At 40.7% G+C, this 21,955-nt stretch overlaps 1 protein-coding gene across 12 annotated transcripts in view; it reads right to left on the bottom strand.

Moving 5' to 3' along the window:
• Positions 1-21,955, bottom strand: part of mef2d (myocyte enhancer factor 2d) — a 91,393-nt gene that overhangs the window by 19,185 nt on the left and 50,253 nt on the right. For 8 of the 12 annotated variants that reach the window (XM_029450750.1, XM_029450751.1, XM_029450745.1 and 5 more), the window contains 3 exons: positions 19,217-19,353; positions 14,372-14,591; positions 10,271-10,324 (listed from right to left, as the gene is read on the bottom strand). In XM_029450750.1, coding sequence (XP_029306610.1) covers positions 10,271-10,324; positions 14,372-14,591; positions 19,217-19,353 — 411 coding nt within the window. Of the gene's footprint in view, positions 1-10,270; positions 10,325-14,371; positions 14,592-19,216; positions 19,354-19,493; positions 19,629-21,955 lie in introns of all 12 variants that reach the window. The other 4 variants (XM_029450746.1, XM_029450756.1, XM_029450757.1 and 1 more) reach the window with 2 other exon arrangements.

Here is a 21,955-nt window from a genome sequence, read left to right as displayed (position 1 = left end):
ACTGCAAAACACATCTTTCTTATTAAGTCAGTTTTGATTATTGAGACCTAAACCTTTTAAAGAAAGTGATTCCAAAATATCACAATTATTGGAGCTTCCGATGTATTTGGGACACAATTATAAAGTGCATTTCCCACATGTGCTGCATAACTGCATGTTATTATAAGCTCTGAAGTTCGGCTTCAGTCAAACATTTCCCCGGATAAAAATTAAAGTCTTTTTGATGTGTGCGGAGCCTTTCTTTCTCAAGATGTGATGTTTTTTGGCCTTCTTGCCCTTTTAGCACTGTGTTTAAAAAACATATTTTCAATCCAAACAAATGAGTTTCAAGTCTTTGAAATGAGAACAGGGCAGAAAAGTTACATTTGCTGCTTTACAATTCTAGAAACGGTTTCATTTGTATTGAAACAAGTTGAAAACATCTCACTGCAATGATTATTATTAATATTAATAATAATAAATACTTTTATAACTTAAACACAAACATGAAGAAACAGTGCATTTGTCGGGGACGATTTTCAGCGGCAGATTAATCCACAGTTGGTGCTGGTACAATAGAAGAAGAGTTTTAACATTATAGTACCCGACAGTACTTTTGCTCTCTGTCTTCCTCTTCACTTTCTCACGGGGGGTTTCTGGCAACATGGCGGGCAACAGTACAGAACGTCACATGTGTTGAACGCACCCTCCTTTCGAACTGCACAACTGGTCACATTCCAAACTGTTACATTGCAACGCAACAGTTCCTCTGTAAGAAACAACAATACCTGACACACTTCAGTGTGTGTGTGCGTGTGTGCGTGCGTGTGTGTGTGTGTGTGTGTGTGTGCATACTTTAACTAACCCTGCTTTTAAAGAATATTACGCAACGTTACCCTTTAACTGCCTAATATCTCAATACTACTACACTTTTTGACACAACTTAACTAAATGAGGTATGCTTTAATATTTCCTTGATTTATTTATGTTTTGCTTATTGATTTTTTAATTAAGCTCTTTAAAAAAAATAAAAATAAACTGTGGGTTGGGATGGGGGGGGGCTTCTGGGTGTCATGACAACAAGACTCCAGCAGACAGCAGTCTGTTCGTGCTGCTGAGGTCAAAAGAAGAGTGTGTAGAAGAGGGGGACAGCAGGGACTTTCCCAGCCCTGACACACACACACACACACACACACACACACACACACACACACACACACACACCCAAGTCAGGGTGTGTGTGTGATAGCAGTAGATAGCAGTTCTCCTTGACGCCGCCTCCAGACGACAGCGGCATGTGACTCTGTTTCATCTCAGTAACACACACTCCAGGAACACACACACACACACACACACACACACACACACACACACACACCTTGACAACAACGAATGAACACTACACTGCCTCTCAAACAGCTCAATGGGAGGGAGAGGAAACACGGTGGCGGTTGGCGAGGAAGGGGAGACGTTTGAGGGGGAAGCGAGGGAGGGAAAAAGGGGAGATAAAATGAAGGAGATTGAGGAGCTGAGTTGAAATTATTGGTTAGTTAACATAATTATTTCCCTACTCAGTAATACACCAGTTATATATAATATGCTGGTCAAATGGAAATATAATTATTTTGCAAAAGACTAAAACAACAATGGACAGAGAACATGAACATGGGAAGTAGAGAGGAGACAAAGAGAGGAGGAGGGCAGGGAGAGACGGAGGAGGTTAAAAATAGGGGGTGGTAAGAAGAAGGACAGGAAGAGGTAGAAGCAGGGATGGAGAGGATTAAGGTAGCAAAGGAGCGAAAGAGATGAAATAATGAAAAGATGGCGGAGGTAGAAGGAGAGAGAAAGGTATGAGGTCAGGGATAACAAAAGGTGGGAAAGTTGGAGGGATGGAAGGAAAGCAAATGTGGGGGGAAGCAAAAAAGGGAAGGAGGTACAGAAGGTGAGGAGAGGAAAGAGTAGAAAAGAGGTAAAGAGGTGGTAGAGAAAATAGGGAAACACAGGGAAGTAAGGAAAGGTAAAGAAGGGAAAAGGAAAGGAAGTAGGGAATGACTTAGGGAGAGAGCAAGGAAGGAGGTAGGAAAAGGGACAGAGAGAAAAGAGGTAGGGAAGGAAAGAGGAGAGAAGGACGTAAGGAGACAAATGAAAAGGAGTGTTTGAAGGACAGAATATTAGAGAATGAGGTAGAGATGGAGGAAACGGTTTAGGGAAGAAAGGAGGGAGAGGATGTATGGAAGGAAGAGAAAAGTAAGAGTTGGGGAATGACAAAGGGAAGAGGGAAAAGGATGTAGGAAAAGTAGGTAAAGATAGGAGGTAAAGATAGGAGGTAAAGATAGGAAGTAAAGAAATGAGGTAAAGATAGGAGGTAAAGATAGGAGGTAAAGATAGGAGGTAAAGATAGGAGGTAAAGAAAGGGGGTAAAGATAGGAGGTAAGAAATGAGGTAAAGATAGGAGGTAAAGATACGAGGTAAAGATACGAGGTAAAGATAGGAGGTAAAGATGGAAGGTAAAGATAGAAGGTAAAGATATAATGTAAAGAAATGAGGTAAAGATAGGAGGTAAAGATAGGAGGTAAAGATAGGAGGTAAAGAAATGAGGTAAAGATAGGAGGTAAATAAATGAGGTAAAGATAGGAGGTAAAGATAGGAGGTAAAGATAGGAGGTAAAGATAGGAGGTAAAGAAAGGGGGTAAAGATAGGAGGTAAAGAAATGAGGTAAGATAGGAGGTAAAGATACGAGGGTAAAGATACGAGGTAAAGATACGAGGTAAAGATGGAGGTAAAGATACGAGGTAAAGATACGAGGTAAAGAAAGGGGGTAAAGATAGGAGGTAAAGAAATGAGGTAAAGATAGGAGGTAAAGATAGGAGGTAAAGATACGAGGTAAAGATAGGAGGTAAAGATAGGAGGTAAAGATGGAAGGTAAAGATAGGAGGTAAAGATAGGAGGTAAGATAAAAGGTAAAGACAGGAGGTAAAGATATAATGTAAAGATAGGAGGTAAAGATGGAAGGTAAGATCGAAGGTAAAGATAGGAGGTAAAGATGGAAGGTAAAGATGGAAGGTAAAAATAGGAGGTAAAGATAAAAGGTCAAGAAAGGAGGTAAAGAAAGGAGGTAAAGAAATGAGGGTAAAGAAAGGAGGTAAAGATATGATTTAAAGAAAGGAGGTAAAGATAGAAGGTAAAGATAGGAGGTAAAGATAGAAGGTAAAGATAGCAGGTAAAGATAGGAGGTAAAGATAGCAGGTAAAGATAGAAGGTAAAGATATGAGGTAAAGATATGAGGTAAAGATAGCAGGTAAAGATAGGAGGTAAAGAAATGAGGTAAAGATAGGAGGTAAAGATAGGAGGTAAAGATAGAAGGTAAAGATAGAAGGTAAAGAAAGGAGGTAAAGATATGAGGTAAAGATAGAAGGTAAAGAAATGAGGTAAAGATAGAAGGTATAGATAGGAGGTAACGATAGAAGGTAAAGATAGAAGGTAAAGATAGAAGGTAAAGATAGCAGGTAAAAATAGGAGGTAAAGATAGAAGGTAAAAGATAGGAGGTAAAGATAGCAGGTACAGATAGAAGGTAAAGAAATGAGGTAAAGATAGAAGGTAAAGATAGGAGGTAAAGATAGAAGGTAAACATAGCAGGTAAAGATAGGAGGTAAAGATAGCAGGTACAGATAGAAGGTAAAGAAATGAGGTAAAGATAGAAGGTAAAGATAGAAGGTACAGATAGAAGGTACAGATGGAAGGTAATGAAAGGAGGTAAAGATAGAAGGTAAAGATAGCAGGTAAAGATAGAAGGTAATGAAAGGAGGTAAAGATAGAAGGTAAAGATAGCAGGTAAAGATAGGAGGTAAAGATAGAAGGTAATGAAAGGAGGTAAAGATAGAAGGTAAAGATAGCAGGTAAAGATAGAAGGTAAAGATAGAAGGTAATGAAAGGAGGTAAAGATAGAAGGTAAAGATAGCAGGTAAAGATAGGAGGTAAAGATAGCAGGTAAAGATAGGAGGTAAAGATAGCAGGTAAAGATAGGAGGTAAAGATAGAAGGTAAAGATAGAAGGTAAAGATAGAAGGTAATGAAAGGAGGGTAAAGATAGGAGGTAAAGATAGGAGGTAAAGATAGAAGGTAAAGATAGAAGGTAAAGATAGAAGGTAATGAAAGGAGGTAAAGATAGAAGGTAAAGATAGGAGGTAAAGATAGGAGGTAAAGATAGAAGGTAAAGATAGAAGGTAATGAAAGGAGGTAAGATAGAAGGTAAAGATAGAAGGTAAAGATAGGAGGTAAAGATAGGAGGTAAAGATAGAAGGTAAAGATAGGAGGTAAAGATAGGAGGTAAAGATAGAAGGTAAAGATAGCAGGTAAAGATAGGAGGTAAAGATAGAAGGTAATGAAAGGAGGGTAAAGATAGAAGGTAAAGATAGCAGGTAAAGATAGGAGGTAAAGATAGAAGGTAATGAAAGGAGGTAAAGATAGAAGGTAAAGATAGCAGGTAAAGATAGAAGGTAAAGATAGAAGGTAATGAAAGGAGGTAAAGATAGAAGGTAAAGATAGGAGGTAAAGATAGAAGGTAAAGATAGAAGGTAATGAAAGGAGGGTAAAGATAGAAGGTAAGATAGCAGGTAAAGATAGGAGGTAAAGATAGAAGGTAATGAAAGGAGGTAAAGATAGAAGGTAAAGATAGCAGGTAAAGATAGAAGGTAAAGATAGAAGGTAATGAAAGGAGGTAAAGATAGAAGGTAAAGATAGAAGGTAAAGATAGAAGGTAATGAAAGGAGGTAAAGATAGAAGGTAAAGATAGCAGGTAAAGATAGGAGGTAAAGATAGAAGGTAATGAAAGGAGGTAAAGATAGAAGGTAAGATAGGAGGTAAAGATAGAAGGTAAAGATAGCAGGTAAAGATAGCAGGTAAAGATAGCAGGTAAAGATAGGAGGTAAAGATAGCAGGTAAAGATAGGAGGTAAAGATAGAAGGTAATGAAAGGAGGTAAAGATAGAAGGTAAAGATAGCAGGTAAGATAGAAGGTAAAGATAGAAGGTAATGAAAGGAGGTAAAGATAGAAGGTAAAGATAGCAGGTAAAGATAGGAGGTAAAGATAGAAGGTAATGAAAGGAGGTAAAGATAGAAGGTAAAGATAGCAGGTAAAGATAGAAGGTAAAGATAGCAGGTAAAGATAGGAGGTAAAGATAGAAGGTAATGAAAGGAGGTAAAGATAGAAGGTAAAGATAGCAGGTAAAGATAGAAGGTAAAGATAGAAGGTAATGAAAGGAGGTAAAGATAGAAGGTAATGAAAGGAGGTAAAGATAGAAGGTAAAGATAGCAGGTAAAGATAGGAGGTAAAGATAGAAGGTAAAGATAGCAGGTAAAGATAGAAGGTAAAGATAGCAGGTAAAGATAGGAGGTAAAGATAGCAGGTAAAGATAGAAGGTAAAGATAGCAGGTAAAGATAGGAGGTAAAGATAGAAGGTAAAGATAGCAGGTAAAGATAGCAGGTAAAGATAGGAGGTAAAGATAGCAGGTAAAGATAGCAGGTAAAGATAGGAGGTAAAGATAGCAGGTAAAGATAGCAGGTAAAGATAGAAGGTAACGATAGGAGGTACAGATAGCAGGTAAAGATAGAAGGTAAAGATAGAAGATAAAGATAGGAGGTAAAGATAGAAGGTAACGATAGGAGGTACAGATAGCAGGTAAAGATAGAAGGTAAAGATAGAAGATAAAGATAGAAGATAAAGATAGGAGGTAACGATAGGAGGTACAGATAGGAGGTAAAGATAGCAGGTAAAGATAGAAGGTAAAGATAGAAGATAAAGATAGCAGGTAAAGATAGAAGGTAAAGAGAGGAGGCAGAGAGAGAGAACAGGTAGAGAAGGAGGACCATAATTTAGCAAGGTAGGGAAGAAATAAGAGTTAGGGATTAAGAGGGGAGGTCACCTGTGTTCTGTTGACACACAGAGGACTTTCCCTGTTTCTGGGAATACCTGGGACCCTCCGTTTGTGCGTGTGTGTTGCGTAACATTCACTTATCATGCGTGTGCGTCACTGACTGATGGGAATCTGCTGTTGGTTGCGTTTTGTTCATGTATGTGGGTAATGGACGGAGGGGGGCGTTAAAGTGAGTTTCTATGCGAGTGTGTGTGTTTTCACTATGTTTGTACTACTAATGGTCTTACTGGAATTCATTTCTCAAGCATTTTTGTGTGTTTATGTTCTCTTAAGCCATTTTTACTAGACCCCAGACGCATTCTTCTTTGAAGGTTTTAGGGGTGAAACGATGAATTGTGGAAAAATATATTGTGACACAAAAATGTGAAAATATGCAGCAGTTAAAATCAGTCTTAAAGGGCCGGTGTTCTCTGTTACATCTAGAGGTATGGAGGTGAACTGTTAACAGTTATTGTGTAAGTTGTTCCTCCAGAAGAAATAGTCCCTATAAGAACTGTGACAGTGAGCTGTGTGGACTTCAGAGGAACTGGGACAGAATTAATGATGTTGAATTTCTTTAATGTAATTATTCACGCTGTAATTACAACAAACAAATTCCCATTCCCCTTCTTCGTAGTGTCAATCACAGAGACAAGATATCTTAAAATGTGGACTAATTCAAACAAAACTATCTGCATGGACAGATGCCACCAGTGGGGAGAAATATGTAGGGTTTTTGGATTTTGGGTGAACTGACCCTTTAAAAAATTATTATTATTATATTATTTGTATTTTACGCTAAAACCTACAAGAAAAAATATTGAACTGAAAATAAAGAGATTTAAATTTAGTTTTCATTCTGACTTTGTTAAAAATATTAACCGTTTATTGAGCCCGTGGTTTCTGTATCTAGTCAAAGCGTAAGATGGCTGCATCATAATACTGTGTGTGTGTGTGTGTGTGTGTGTGTGTGTGTGTGTGTGTGTGTGTGTGTGTGTGTGTTTGCGATGTCTCCTATTACGCTAGGCCGGGCGTGGGAATGTGTGGAATGCCGGGTGACGTCAATGGTGACATTCCCGGAGCCCCGAGTCCCTGGTCAACAGCTGAGAACGACAGATCCAAGAGAGGAGGAGGAGGATGGGGAGAAAAAGAGAGGCGGAGAGAGAGTGAGGAAGAAGAGATGAGGAAGAAAAAGACAATAAAGATTGTAGAAAGGAGACAGCGAGAAGAAGAATAAATATAGAGAGGAAACTGGCACATAAGAAAGAAAGTGAACAGAAAAATTGGATGCAGAAATAGAGAGCAGGGAAGGGAACAAGGACAGAGGAGGCAGGGAGCGATAAAGGAGACAGAGGAGGAAGGAGGGTGGATGAGGTCACCTGAGCTGCTTTTTGGGATGTCAGAGGAGCTGCAGGGATCCTGACAGGAACATTCAAACATCGACTGTCACCTCCATCATGACGAACAACAACAAGTGCGTCTGCTGCAGACAGACGCTGAATCTTTTAAACGGATACGTCAGTGCAGGAGGGAGCTACGCTATAGCTTTGTCAAAATTCCCCATTTAAAATGTATTTTACACTGAGATGGAACAAGACATCTGAATACAATATTCCCAAACAATATGAATTATTAGTTAGTTAGTTTCGACTGATGTGTGGATAAATACAATAAAAAAATGGAAGCTTTTTATTTATTTATATGTTTTGGTTGAGTTTTCCATCTCTTAGTGATTTTATTTTATTTACTCAACATGTATATGATGTAAATAATTGCCTGGACGATGAACGAAGCAATAAAGTTTTTCTTTCTTTATAAAGTTTTTTTTTAAAGTAACAAAAGGTCAGAACTTATCATTTCTGAACACTGACATTCATTTCAAGCAAAATCAATAACAGCAAGTAAGAATACACGCAGTCAAAACATCATTACAACAATCGCTTTATATTTACTTTTCCATTTATACTTGATTGTAATCTCATGTTCCAAAAGTAGTAACTTAATCTGGCGGTGCACACGAGATACCGGAGCATTGATCCGCGCGTCACGAATAGCCTTCGAACGCTAACAGCAATATCCAAACTTGGCTTTTGGAAGATTCCTCCGATGCAGTGCAAGGAGAGGTAATATGAATGTATGGATTTCTTGTGTCCCATCTTACTCCGAGACAATACGTGATCAAGTGAATATCAAAAGTAGAAAAGAACACCTTCCCACCATCTCCATTACGAGAGGCCGGCTGGCAGTATCTGTGCCGGCTAATGGGATTTAAGGGGAGAGCTCTGGCCAGTGTCAAAGTCACCTCTGAGGAGAGTCCTGTGCCAAGACAAGGGACAGTTGGACGAAGGGGGGGGGGGGGGTAGATTATTCCAGAGAGAAGACGAGGGGGAACAGCTGAGAGAGACAGGATGAACGGGGGAGGGAAGGGCGGGGGAGTAGAAGGAGGGGAGGAGCGGCGGGGGAAGAAGACGGGAAAGAGTAAAGCTGAGGAGCGCCGAGCTGCCGTCAGGATCGCAGTGTTACCGTCAAACTCTCACGTTACTAATATTCTGCTGCTGGCACCACGTGAACCAGCTGCTTCCAGTTCAAGACGTGACGGTTTAAAGTTTACCTCGTTCCAGACCAGTGAATCAACACACACACGCACGCACACACACACACACACACACACACACACACACACGCACACACACACACACGGTGAGTTTAGTAAAAGATTCTGGTTTGGCTTAAAATAACTACATTTGTTTACGTAATTTAACTTACAGACGTAAATGAGAATCCGTGACTTGTGGTTTGACGCAGGACGAGTTCAGCTGTTTACAGACTTCTGCCACGACTATGATTAGAAACATATTTGTAATACGTCAAAAATAAATGGAAACAAAACACAGAATGCAGTTTTGCTGTACGGGAACGAGACTGGAGCAGGCTGCCTGGTAGGAGGAACAATGGATCAAGATAAAGCGTGCAGTCGTCTTCACACACACACACACACACACACAGACACACACACACACACACACACAACCTGACACACAGACACACACACACAAAGAAGCAGCAGCAGTTTGTTGTCATTCAACGACACATTTCTCTGATGGTTGTGAATCAGGCTGAAGATACAGCTTCTCACTTGGAGTCAGGCGGTCCGACAGCAGCACAGAGTTCACTGTGTTGTTGTCACTGACTACTGATTGGTGAGGGCAACACAAAAACTAAAATAACCCCAAACTAAGAAAAGGAATGAGCTCATGCTTTCAGCTGCTAAACTCTGCTGTCCTGTTCCACATGTCTTCTCTTTAGAGACAGTTCACTGACATCACACACATTCATACTTTCTAATTCCCAATCAAGTTGAGTCCAGTTCCTGGGAACACTGGATGCTTCTGTGCTCCTTAAATGTCATTAGTCAAAGCACAGAGCGGGACATTCGCCCAATTCCTCCTCAGACATCTCAACATCTCAGCACATCAAAGTGAAACCATCTGCAGGCTTCAGACCAATATGTGACCTTTTAATGTTGACACAACCTGGACTGAGAATTATTCAGCAGTTACATTAGTAAAGAAAAGTGCGTCATGTGTTGGCAAAACTCAAGGCTGACTCTCAGGTGTGTGTCGTCCCGTACCAGCTGGTCACACTTTAAAGATCCTGCACTTACGTCTGCTTTCTGAGCTTCCGTAACGTTCAGTTCCTCCCGTCTCACAACGTGAAGCTCCTTCTGTTCTTTGGACTGTTTACAAGCAGCTTGTCCCCGTGACCCTCAGCTGTCGCCAGTCAACAGGTGTTTGTGTTTTGTGCGTGTGTGTGTGTACACGTTATGTTATGCACATATGACCGCCTGTTGCCACACATAAAATCTTCTGCGTCGCTCTGTCTGCAGGCCAGACTCAAGTCAAGTTCTCTTTTAGAAAGTCCGGCTAAAAAATGCAGAGCGACATACTGCAGTGTGTGTGTGTGTAGGTGTGTAGGTGTGTGTGTGTGTGTGTGTATAGGTGTGTGTGTGTGTGTAGGTGTGTGTGTGTGTGTGTGTGTGTGTATAGGTGTGTGTGTGTGTAGGTGTGTGTGTGTGTGTGTGTAGGTGTGTAGGTGTGTGTGTGTGTGTGTGTGTGTGTATAGGTGTGTGTGTGTGTGTGTAGGTGTGTATGTGTAAGTGTGTGTGCGTGTGTGTGTATGTGTAGGTGTGTGTGTGTGTAGGTGTGTGTGTGTAAGTGTGTGTGCGTGTGTGTGTATGTGTAGGTGTGTGTGTGTGTGTAGGTGTGTGTGTGTGTAGGTGTGTGTGTGTGTAGGTGTGTGTGTGTGTAGGTGTGTGTGTGTGTAGGTGTAGGTCTGTGTGTGTAGGTGTGTGTGTGTGTGTGTGTGTGTGAGCTACTTACGGACTGGACTCGGGCACGCTCCGTTTGAGTTCCCCATGTCTCCTAACAGAGCGCCTGGACAGGAAACACAACAGCAGGGATTTGATTTCATATCACAGTTAATCTGAACAATAATAATATAATAATATAATATAATAATAATATAATAATATAATAATATAATAATATAATAATATAATAATATAATAATAATATAATAATATAAAATGCTACATATTATCCCATTTTAAATTTAAATCATTAAATCAAGTACGTCATTAAAAGAGTGTTTCTGCGCTCGGCTCTCACTTCAGTGTGTGAAGGACCATCATTAGTATCAATTCTGCATTAACAGTTAATTACTAAGTGCCGGTTTCACTTTTTAAATGGTACTTATGGGAGAAACAAATCATCACACTCATTGTGAATTGGGAAAAAAAATATTACATTTTAACTTAAAAAGACTGGATTCTTTATTGCCAATCAACTTCAGATCATCAGGATAAAGTTCCTCTCTAACCAGGACGCTACAATGTTTTAATAAACCTCCTTTGCATTTATTAATTAGTGATACAAACAGAATAATATCATTTTGGCTCTAATAGTTTAAAACATTTACAAGAAAGATGAATGTGGTTTCCCGGCAGTAGGGTCGTTAAGTACGGCACAGATACGGAAACTAGGCATGATTTGTTATTTTATATTATTTAAATTCTGCTATTTTATATTATTTAAATTCTGCTATTTTATATTTTTTTAATTCTGCTATTTTTATATTTTTTTAATTCTTCTATTTCATACTATTTTAATTCTGCTATTTTATATTATTTTAATTTTTCTATTTTCTATTATTTTAATTCTTCTATTTTCTATTTTTTTATTCTTCTATTTTCTATTATTTTAATTCTTCTATTTTCTATTATTTTAATTCGTCTATTTTCTATTATTTAAATTCTGCTATTTTATATTATTTAATTCTTCTATTTTATATTATTTTAATTCTTCTATTTTATATTATTTTAATTCTTCTATTTTATATTATTTTAATTCTTCTATTTTATATTATTTTAATTCTTCTATTTTATATTATTTTAATTCTTCTATTTTATATTATTTTAATTCTTCTATTTTATATTATTTTAATTCTGCTATTTTATATTATTTAAATTCTGCTATTTTATATTTTTTTAATTCTGCTATTTTTATATTTTTTTAATTCTGCTATTTTATATTTTTTAATTCTTCTATTTCATACTATTTTAATTCTGCTATTTTCTATTATTTTAATTTTTCTATTTTATATTATTTTAATTCTTCTATTTTCTATTATTTTAATTCTTCTATTTTATATTTTTTTTATTCTTCTATTTTATATTATTTTAATTCTTCTATTTTCTATTATTTTAATTCGTCTATTTTCTATTATTTAAATTCTGCTATTTTCTATTATTTTTAATTCTTCTATTTATATTATTTTAATTCTTCTATTTTATATTATTTTAATTCTTCTATTTTATATTATTTTAATTCTTCTATTTTATATTATTTTAATTCTTCTATTTTATATTATTTTAATTCTTCTATTTTATATTATTTTAATTCTGTATGAAAGGTGCTATACAAATAAAGCAGATAATGACTATTCAGGACTAGTAATGCAGTATTTTTATACTTCTACTTTTAGTACTTCTTCCACCTCTGATTTTATTAAATACAAACATTTAAAATGTTTTATTTTTCTAGATTTAATAGTAGAAATATAATTAAAATAATTATCGAGAAGAATGACATTAAATAATAAGTAAACATGTTTATTTTAATCATATAAAAAGTATTAAAGTTGACATTAAAATGTCAACTTTAATACTTTTAATACTGGTATTAAAAACAGAGGTTTGACAGACAGCCACAACTACATGCATGATGCAAATGATCTGATAATATAATCAATACTTCTATAATAGTATGTATTAAATGATGTAACGTGAACAGTTTCCTCCTCTACAGAATACTTTCCAGCACTTTGTTTTTATAAAGTCTTCACAGCTGCTTCCAGAAATACATTAAAAATCAATTGCACCGACTTTAAAATGTCGAAGTAGATTCATGTGTTTTGACCCCAAACAGCAAACAGTATGAAGACATATAGAAATATTTCTGTTATCTACATTGGAGCAGACGTTTCTCTGCAGCGACACTGTTGTGTTGGAGATTCAGGTTCTGGCTCGTACTCTGGTTAGAGAGGCAGAAGGTCGAGGTCATGAGTGTTGAGGGAGAAATGTCTGGCTGGACGGACGCGTGGAAGAAGCACCAATAAGCAAACAGGGCGCAGCAGAGTGCATGTGCACGTCCATCACTGCGATGTGAACCCCTCCTGCATGTTATGAAAGATGCTGTAATGCATTTGTTGTACGTTACATCACCTAATTCTGACTTACAATGAGATTACGCTGGTCGGAACAAAGCTTGATAAGTAACCTTGTCTGAGACGCAAAAATGGGGCACAAATCCTTTTAGTCAGAGGGTGAAGGATTGGTTCGCCACACAGGAGCGCACAGCGGCGCCCGGCGTCAGGCGAGGAAGTGATGGATCTGTGTCGTTATAAAGGTGGCGTGCACTTATCAGAACCACATCAACACACTGACGCACACTCACTCCTTCTGTCTTCTCCTGCCGTGTCACAAAACTCTGTGGGAGACACTCGTACATGAACTCTCCGTACGGAGAGAAATGAGGACTTTAGGTCTGTAAGTAACGATGTCACCAAGACAACCATGTCTATAAAAGATTCATTAACTCATTCATCTATAAGAGACATTTGTGGCAATCAGCACATAATATATATATATATATATATATATATATATATATATATATACACATATATATATAATATATATATACACATATACATATATATATATGTGTATATATATATATATATATATATATATATATATATATATATATATATACACATATATATATATATATATATATATATAATATATATATGTTTATATATATATATATATCTCTCTCTCTATCCCATATATATATCTTGGTGATATCTTATCTTCTTATCTATCATACCAGTATATGTCTCCTATCTATCCCATATATATATCTTCTCTCTTATCTATCTCTACCCATCTCTCTACTCTCTATCTCTCTCTCTATCTATCTCTCTATCTCTCTCTATATCTCTAGATATATATCTCTCTTGTAGTATAGATCTATATATATCTACAACACCTATATATATCCCACATCTCTATACACATCTCTAGATATATATGTGTCTCTCTAGATATATCTCTATATCTATACACACATATATCTATCTCTAGAATTATATATCTTCTCTTATATATATAATACACATATATCTACTAGATATATATATCTATCTGTGTATATTCTATATATATTATATACAACCCATATATATATATATACACATATATCTCACACATATAGATTATATATATATATATATACACATATATATATACACATATATATTATGTGTATATATATATATATGTGTATATATATATATGTGTATATATATATATACACATATATATATACACATATATATATATACACATATATATAATCTTAGTTTATGTGTCGTATGGAAGAGATTAACAGAAGATATAATGAAAGGTTGACATTAAAACTTGTCTGCTCTGTAACAGTTAAAGCCGCTGTGTTCTCTGTACACATAAACATGGCAGTATTGTTTCAAGACTTTAAATCATCAATCTAAAAAAAACTAATCTGAGTTTCTTCCGTTTTTGATATTCGTCTCCACTTTGCTGTTTCTGCACCTGTCAATCAAACAGCGTGGGCGGCACTCTGAAGTCTGTTTTTCTTTTGTAGAAGTTTTTCTTCTTCTTTAATTTAAGTCAAACTGCCGCTGCTGCTTTCAGGAACTCATCATTTGGCGAGGCTTTTTAAAGGAGCGCTACCAGATCAGTGGGAACACACTGAGCGGATCAATCAGCAGCGAGTGTGAGCGGCAGAGTTGAAACTGGACCTTTATTTATATGGAACACACGATTGATTTACAGATGTAATCAAAGCGGTCCAGCCGTGTTTCAAGCTGTCTCTTACCTGCGCTGGCTGGTCGCTGTGGTAACCCCGGCGACACGGGGTTCCTCTGCAGAGCCGGTTGCTGTGGCGACAGGAGGCGGGGGTCTGTGAGGGCGGATGCGACAAAGGAGGTGGTGATCAGGGCGCCGCCGGGGTTGTTACTGAACTGGAGGGCCGCCGCGTTGTGATTGGATACTGGCACGGTGACTGGCATGGAGAAGGTCGGCTGTGGGACTGTGGACTGGTGGAGAGACAGGAAGGAGGCGGGGCTTAGACTGATGTGTACCTCACACACACACACACACACACACACACACAGTAATACACAGGTGATCAGTTAGTAGCAGAGCAAACACACAGTCCGTGTACGCAGCTCCAGCTTAAGGAATAATTCAGATTTAAGACTTTTTTTAATGCCAATTCTTTTGCGAGAGGCATTTGGTAAATTAATAAGAAATATATATATTTTGAGATTTTACAACGCAATCTCATTTTAGCATTTTTAAGACTTTTTGAAAGATCGATTTAAGACATTTTAATTGTAAGAATTTAAAAACTTTTAAAGGATCCGCAGGAAATAAAAATGATTATGTGAAAGTGAAACATGTCTAATAATATGTAAAATACAAACTGACGTGAGGAAATGATTCACAGATTAATACTTCTCCGGATTCTAGTGCAGCATTCTGCAAAGATATCCACACACACACACACACACACACACTTTTTTCATGCAAGGTGACTTTGTGGAAAGGCCAAACAGCGGCGTCGCCTCTCACGCCTCATGCCGGGTTACACTCGTGTCGCAGCAGCGGGTTATTGTTGACATTGCAGCTACATCCCACCAACCCCACTGACATGTGCTGCTCACCGCGAGGTCGGAGGTTAAACACTTGTACCTCAACATCTTGTGATATTTCTACGTTTCATATGTGCGACCCTGTAGAGGACCAGACAAATCAAGAGCAAGGACCTCGGGTTGTCCAGCCAGCCGACCCATTTCGCCCTGTTCCAACTCCATCTGAGAGGAGGACTTCTATATATAGAATATGGGCCAGCGCTGCGCTGTACTGTACCAAACTGCCGGAGACCCAGTTTGACGCGGAGGAGGACGAGGGCACCTTCCCGCCCCTGATCTCCGCCGCTTTTACTTCGGCAAATGTTTTGTGACTTTTGTTTTGGGAGGGAGAGAGGAGAGAGAGGAGAGTAAAAGTGAAGAGGAGAGGCGTAACGTCGGTAACACTTTCCTTTAAAGGGAGAACGTTTCAGAAGAATCGTTTAATTACAAGCAAAGTGAAGAAAATCTAACTTTTATTAACTTCATTCTCCGTATATCGTGGACGCATTTCAGATTTGAGCAGGAGTTAGAAAGGGTTTGTCTGACTGAACACTGACTTGATAAACGTGTCCGGAGAGAAGCTTCTGGTGTCTCGTGGAGTCGTGCGTGTGAACCTACACGTTCACCAGACTTTACATTCAGACTGAAGAGCGAGTTTGTAAATGAGAGCGTACAGACTGAGCTGGACAGTAAGTGGTGACCAGGCGGGGGGGGGGGAGCTAACAGCACTGCATCACTGCACACTGGCCAAGCAGAGGGGAGAGGGAGGGAGGGGGTGGAGGGTTAGTGCAAAGGGGTGGAGGTGTGAACACGGAGCATACATGGCGGGAGTTCTGCAGCCCGTGAAGCAGCAACAGAGCATTTACAGTGAAACTCTTTTGTTTTGATTTTAAACGCGAGCTTCTGCTCGGGGAGTTTGTTTTCATGACGTCAATTATTTCCATGTTCCTAATTATTATATTTTCTAATCAGTGACTTCACGCGCTTTGATAGATCCACGACGTCACGTGACCTGAAGACTTTCTTCAGACTCTTTCCTCGTCTGCAGCGGCCGTCGTTTGTTCTCGACCTCTTCGCCGCAGGACCCTCCGCGACAGCGCCAGCCTCTGGTTGCTAGGAGATTGGTGACATAGCCACCAAACCTCTTCCCCTTATTCTCCAAATATGAATTTTAAATGTGTCCTCAGCCCGCTCGGTGCCGCGCTCCACTGAGCATTAATCCGTGTTTCTGGCAAATTACAAGTGAATTTGCATCTACCCACTCCAACTCCATTGAACTCCGACGCTCCTGATAACAGACACGAGGGTTAATTGGGCACGGCACATCCTGCGGGTTTAACACCGAGGCCGAGAGCCGGAGGAAATGTAAAAAAACAAGAACCTGTTAGGTAAATAATTGACTAGGAGCTTCACCGGAGGCTCGTGTGAGGAAGCTGGAGGCCTCTTGTGCGTGTGGAGAACACGACGAGGGGAGCGAGAGGTAATAAGTCCTCTCAGCGAGGGTGTGTTTCCTGGGCGTACGGGTGAAGCAGAAGGAGTTTAACTTGTGGCCTACTTTCCCTCTCCCTCTCTCTCGTCCTGGACGCCTTTTAAAGTTGTTGTATTTGTTCCCAAGTTAGGATTGTCACATCCTATTTGTTTAGCAGCCGTGGAAGTCGAGCAGAGGAAGCGTAACATGAATGTTTCATTGACCTTCAGACGTCACAGAAGTTAGATTTGAGTTGGTGTCTCCGTCGCCTCCATGTCCAGCTTTATAAATATTTGAATTTGAATGCTAATTATTCTTTCTTCAGGCAACATGAGCGCGATCATACAGTCTGACCTGCTGAGGCGTCTTCAGATTATAACACCTTGCAGAAGTAATGATTATGAATTACATAACGAGGAGTTTATTAGCCGGTTACTGCCTCACATCACCAGGGGGGAGAGCCTTTGTACTAACGCTTTAATATATATGCTTATAAAAACGAAGATTTAAGGTTGAAGACCAGCTGAAGTGAAATCAAATGTTTCAACACGGCTGACAAACAATTCATAGGTTATCCATTGTGAAGGAAATGAGATTATTGTGCAGCTCGAGCAGCACTTTTAGTTTCATGTTTCTCATTCGTACGGAGGCGCCACAGGAGACGCTGGGCAGTTTGCTAAAGGGCACCACGCAGCCGCTCGCTGTTAAGAGAGGAAAATCTATTTCTTATTCAATTTCCCACCCAGAGTCTCAGAGCACAGCATCAAACCCTGCGGTAAGAAGCTCCTTGTTTCCCTCTCAGTGCCAGTGCAGCCGGCACAGAAACGCTCGCTCTGGGCTCGTCTCGCCAAGTGTCCTGCCCGCTCTCCCTCGCCGCTCTCCCTCGCCGCTCTCCCTCGCCGCTCTCCCTCGCCGCTCTCCCTCGCCGCTCTCCCTCGCTGCTCTCTCCCTACCTCAGGAGGTATTTTAGTACAAGTAGGATTAAGCTTGTATATCCCGGCCCCTAGCTGTCATGCTGGGGATTATGATGCCGAGGGGGAGGAGTGGTGGGAGGCGATGTGTGCTTCCGTTTGCTGGTGCCCAGTGGAAGGTGTGCTGGGCGAGCCTGGCAGGATGAAGGGCAGTGTGGATGTGGGGGTGGGGGTGGAGGTGGGGGACCGCTAGCGGCAGTCGGCTAGCATCCAAACACTGAGGCTCTCCAGGGGAGTGAGTTCTTTACTCTGATGCACTTATTAATGATATTAACAACTATATATATATATATATATATATATATATATATATATATATATATATATATATATATATATATATATATATATATCATATATCATATTCATTCCTTATTATACCAGCAGTCCCTGAAAGCTCTCCAGCAGTAGCAGGTAAAAGCTCAGGTGAGTCTGGTTCCACGGTTTCTCCAGTTAACTTAAGAAGTCATTAAAGTGAAAGACGATGAAAGCGACACGTTTCTTTAAGACGACCTGCTGTCCGTCTCTCCTGCAGCGCCTCCACATCACCACGTCTCCTCCCGAGTGACCAATCGGAGCAGCAGGAGGACGGGGGGTGACATTAATGGTATTATTGAGCACGGAGAGATTGTCACGGGAGTGGAGCGGTGAAAGAGCGCCAGGCAGGAGGAGCCCGGACGATGTCCGGATGACTCTGCTGCAGGTGACTCGACTGTTGCTAAGTATTACACAACTGGCCCCGTCCGCTCCAAACGTGTTGATTATTACCATAAAACATTATTTCCCCTTGCAATATCGGTTGCTATGCCAACTTTTGAAAGCAGGCAGCTAGTTAGCGCTCCTCCTGCCTCCGTTGTTTCTTCTACATTACTGAACTTGCAGAAACAGCATTAAAGCCACAGAACCTCTGAGGACGCTCGTCACTGATCATCACAGGCCTGTGTGGCGTTCTGCTTCCTGTGACGAGTTCTTACTGCACTACACATGCTCCTCTTTTATTAGAGGAGATATGACTCAGGGGCTGGAGTCACACGGTGCACAGCACTACAAAGGGAAAAGTGATTTGTAATGGAAACCAGTTTAAATAAATAGTTTAGGAAACTGAAAATGTGTCTCTTTGATTAGAAAATCCTTTATTTTCAGCGTCTGAAAGGAGAAGCTGCTGGTGTTTGTCCTGATGATGCTTCACTGAACATCTCTGCCTTTTGGATTATTGCTTTAAACAATAAATAAATATAATTTAAAGATGTCACTTCGGCTCTGACGGACATTTATAGAGTAAATTGATCCAACGACAAATTCCGCAAATGAACTGCTAATGAAAACAATATGAAATGAATAATGTCTTTAGCAGCTCGGGTTGTAAAGCCTCTCTGCACTACAGTCTCAGTCACACACCGTCAGAGGGGGTTGTGGGGAGTGATTTGGCGGGTGGGGGTGCTGTTGGTAGGAGGTGGGGAGGGAGGGTGAAGGCGAGTGCTCTGTGATTAGTCAGGCCGCCATGTGCAGCCGGATAACCTCCGGCAGCAGGGTACCAACATGAGGGGGGGGGGGCAGGGTTACACAGAGGAGGGGGGGGCAGTACTCACTGACAGCCTATAGTTCTGCATCATTTTATCAAACTCCTCGTCAATTTTTTTGTATTTCTCCTCAGTGCGGGGGGTGAGGGAGAAGGGCTCCTCGGGGTCTGGGCTCTCAGAGTCCCGGTGCTCTTTCTTGTTCAGAGCCTTCGATCCCCAAACAAAAGAAGAAGAAGAAGAAGAAGAAGAAGAGACGGCAAACGGAGAGAAGGAGAGGTAGATAGAGAAGAGAAGAAGAAGAGAAAGGGGGGGTTAGATAAAGTGATAAAAGTGTGACGGTACTCACGCCGTAGCGTTTGAAGAGGCTGTCCAGGTCCTCGGTCTTGCGGTACTTTTCTTCGTTTAGCGGGCTTTGGTCGATGGAGTCGTCCCCGTCGGGCTCGGGGCTGTTGCAGCCGTTAAAGCCTTTCTTTCGCAACGTCTGAAGCGGCCAGAGAGGAGTAGAGGAGAAGCACGTTTACATTTCAGCTTTCATGCACATTTACATTTTCATTTCACACAAACACAGTGACCATCGTAGCTGCTGACTCCAACACGCTTCCGTGTAGAAAAATGAAGTCAGGAGCAGTTTGACCCCAGCGAAGACATACAAGGTGGGGGGGGGGGCACATTCTCAACCTCTGATAATCTCCGATTGATTTCTGAGGTCAGCGTTCGTAACATCTGCCGCCCACGTGGAAGCAACTTATTAAAACTGAATCTGCACTCGCTCACCCTGCAGGTGGGGAGTCGAGGGTTAAAAGGGTGAAGGAAATAGAGACTAACATTTGGAGCCTCCACCCAGGGCTCAGGATCTGCTGGAGTGGCGAGAAACTATGTTTAAACCTGAGCTGCATGTCACTGGAGCATCGCACCTCCGAACACACGGCCTCATCAACACTGTTGGTAATTGGTGTGAAGCTTTGCTCCGAGGAAAGTGGTTGAGCAAAGCGAAAGGGGTAATGGGTGGGAGAGGAAGCACGCGGCGGTGCTAACGGCAGTCAGGTTGTATCAGTGTTAGCACACTTTCCAAAGGGCGAGAAGAGAAAGAGAAACAGACCGAGGCTCTTATTTTGAGAGGATTCTGCTAAACGAGATTTGCAGTTAAGTAGCTTTGCTCGGTGGGCTCTTGACCGCACAGCCAAAGCAGAAAGATCCGCACAGCGAAATGGATCTTAAACCAGAGCTGCAGAGCCCTCTGTGGTCCAAATACAAGCTTTAGTCCTGATTGGCGAAGAAGAAAATCCCTTGAAATCTATCAGAAAAGGGAAAAAAAGACTGGAGCACTGCAGGAACATCTTCATCTCATCTTCAAATCTGGAACTGAGTCTTAAAACAAGTGAGGAAATGTGCCCGTAAAGAATATTACATCCTGTTTCCAACCGAAGGGAACATCAGTGCAACAAGGAATCAGAAGGAAGCTGCACTTTAATCAAGAACAAGTTCACTGAAACAAGTTGCAAGAATGCTCGAAGAAAATATGACTTTAAAGTGATGTTACATGTTAAATCTATTTCAAATCATGTATTCCTAACGTCGTGGCTAAACATGTGAATCTCTTCGACTGAGACGGTAAACTATTCACACTTCCTGGAGACACAGCGCTGCGTTAGCTTTGATGTGGAGATGATTCACATGAGTCTAATATTAATATATGGCTCATTGGTTGCTAGATGTTCCACTCTCTTCACCAGCTGCTCACTTACTATCAACCACTATGTGTTTGCTGCTGGCAGTAACGTGCACAAAGACAAAGAGTCTCCTCATTGGGTTTCATATCGTAATAAATGGACACCAATGGATCGAGATCGCGGGTACAAGCGGCCAAAATGGGTTTTCTCAGGCGTCTCCCTTAGAGATAGGGTGAGAAGTTCAGAGTAGAGCCGCTGCTCCTTTACGTTGAAAGCAGCCAGTTGAGGTGGTTCATCTAGTAAGGAGCCACCTGGGCGCCTCCATAGGGAGGTGTTCCAGGCACGTCCAGCTGGGAGGAGACCCCGGGGAAGACCCAGGACTCGGTGGAGAGATTATATCTCCTCACTGGGAACGCCTCAGGATCCCCCAGTCGGAGCTGGAGGATGTGGCCCGGAGAAGGGAAGATTTGGGGTTCCTTACTGGAGCTGCTGCCCCCGTGACCCGACCCCGGATAAGAGGTAGACGATGGATGGATGGATGGACCAATGGATATTTAAATGCAAGTTTGCATTACAAACGTGTAAAGTTTATATAATCTGGAGTTAAACTAACAAAGGTTAGTCTGCTTCAGGCGTCAGACTAAGTTCTGCAGACGATCACTTCATAGATTATCCATCAGAAGAAGTACTCTCAGATCTGACTCAATACTTCACTCACCCTATATTTTATGTATGCCGTGTCAAGTGTCACTGCGGTCTGATTAAAACATGAGCACATGTTCACTCACTCCCACTGCGAACAATCGCTGCTAAGTGAGGATGATTCAACTTCATGCAACTCAGCTTGGAACGCGGAGCCGGCGGGAACTCGTACCTGCGAGAGCTGCCGACGACAGCCCGAGGAGGCCCCGACAGACGCTTCAACTGTGGATGAATTAGCCTGAAAACAGGTGAGGGCGAGGGGGTAATGATGCCATTTGGATGTCATGGTAAAGAGATTTCAGCTTTAATAACAATAGCGCTCTTTGATATGAATCTCATTAAAAGTGGAAGCCGTTATCATCATCACAGTGTCAAAGCGGCGTTTTATCTTCCCACAGAAACGGGTTATTAGACAGATTTGTTCCAACATGGAGAC

The sequence above is a fragment of the Cottoperca gobio genome, chromosome 16 (genome assembly GCF_900634415.1).
Source record: "Cottoperca gobio chromosome 16, fCotGob3.1, whole genome shotgun sequence".
Classification (NCBI taxonomy): domain Eukaryota; kingdom Metazoa; phylum Chordata; class Actinopteri; order Perciformes; family Bovichtidae; genus Cottoperca; species Cottoperca gobio.
This window is presented reverse-complemented; position numbering and strand designations above follow the sequence as displayed.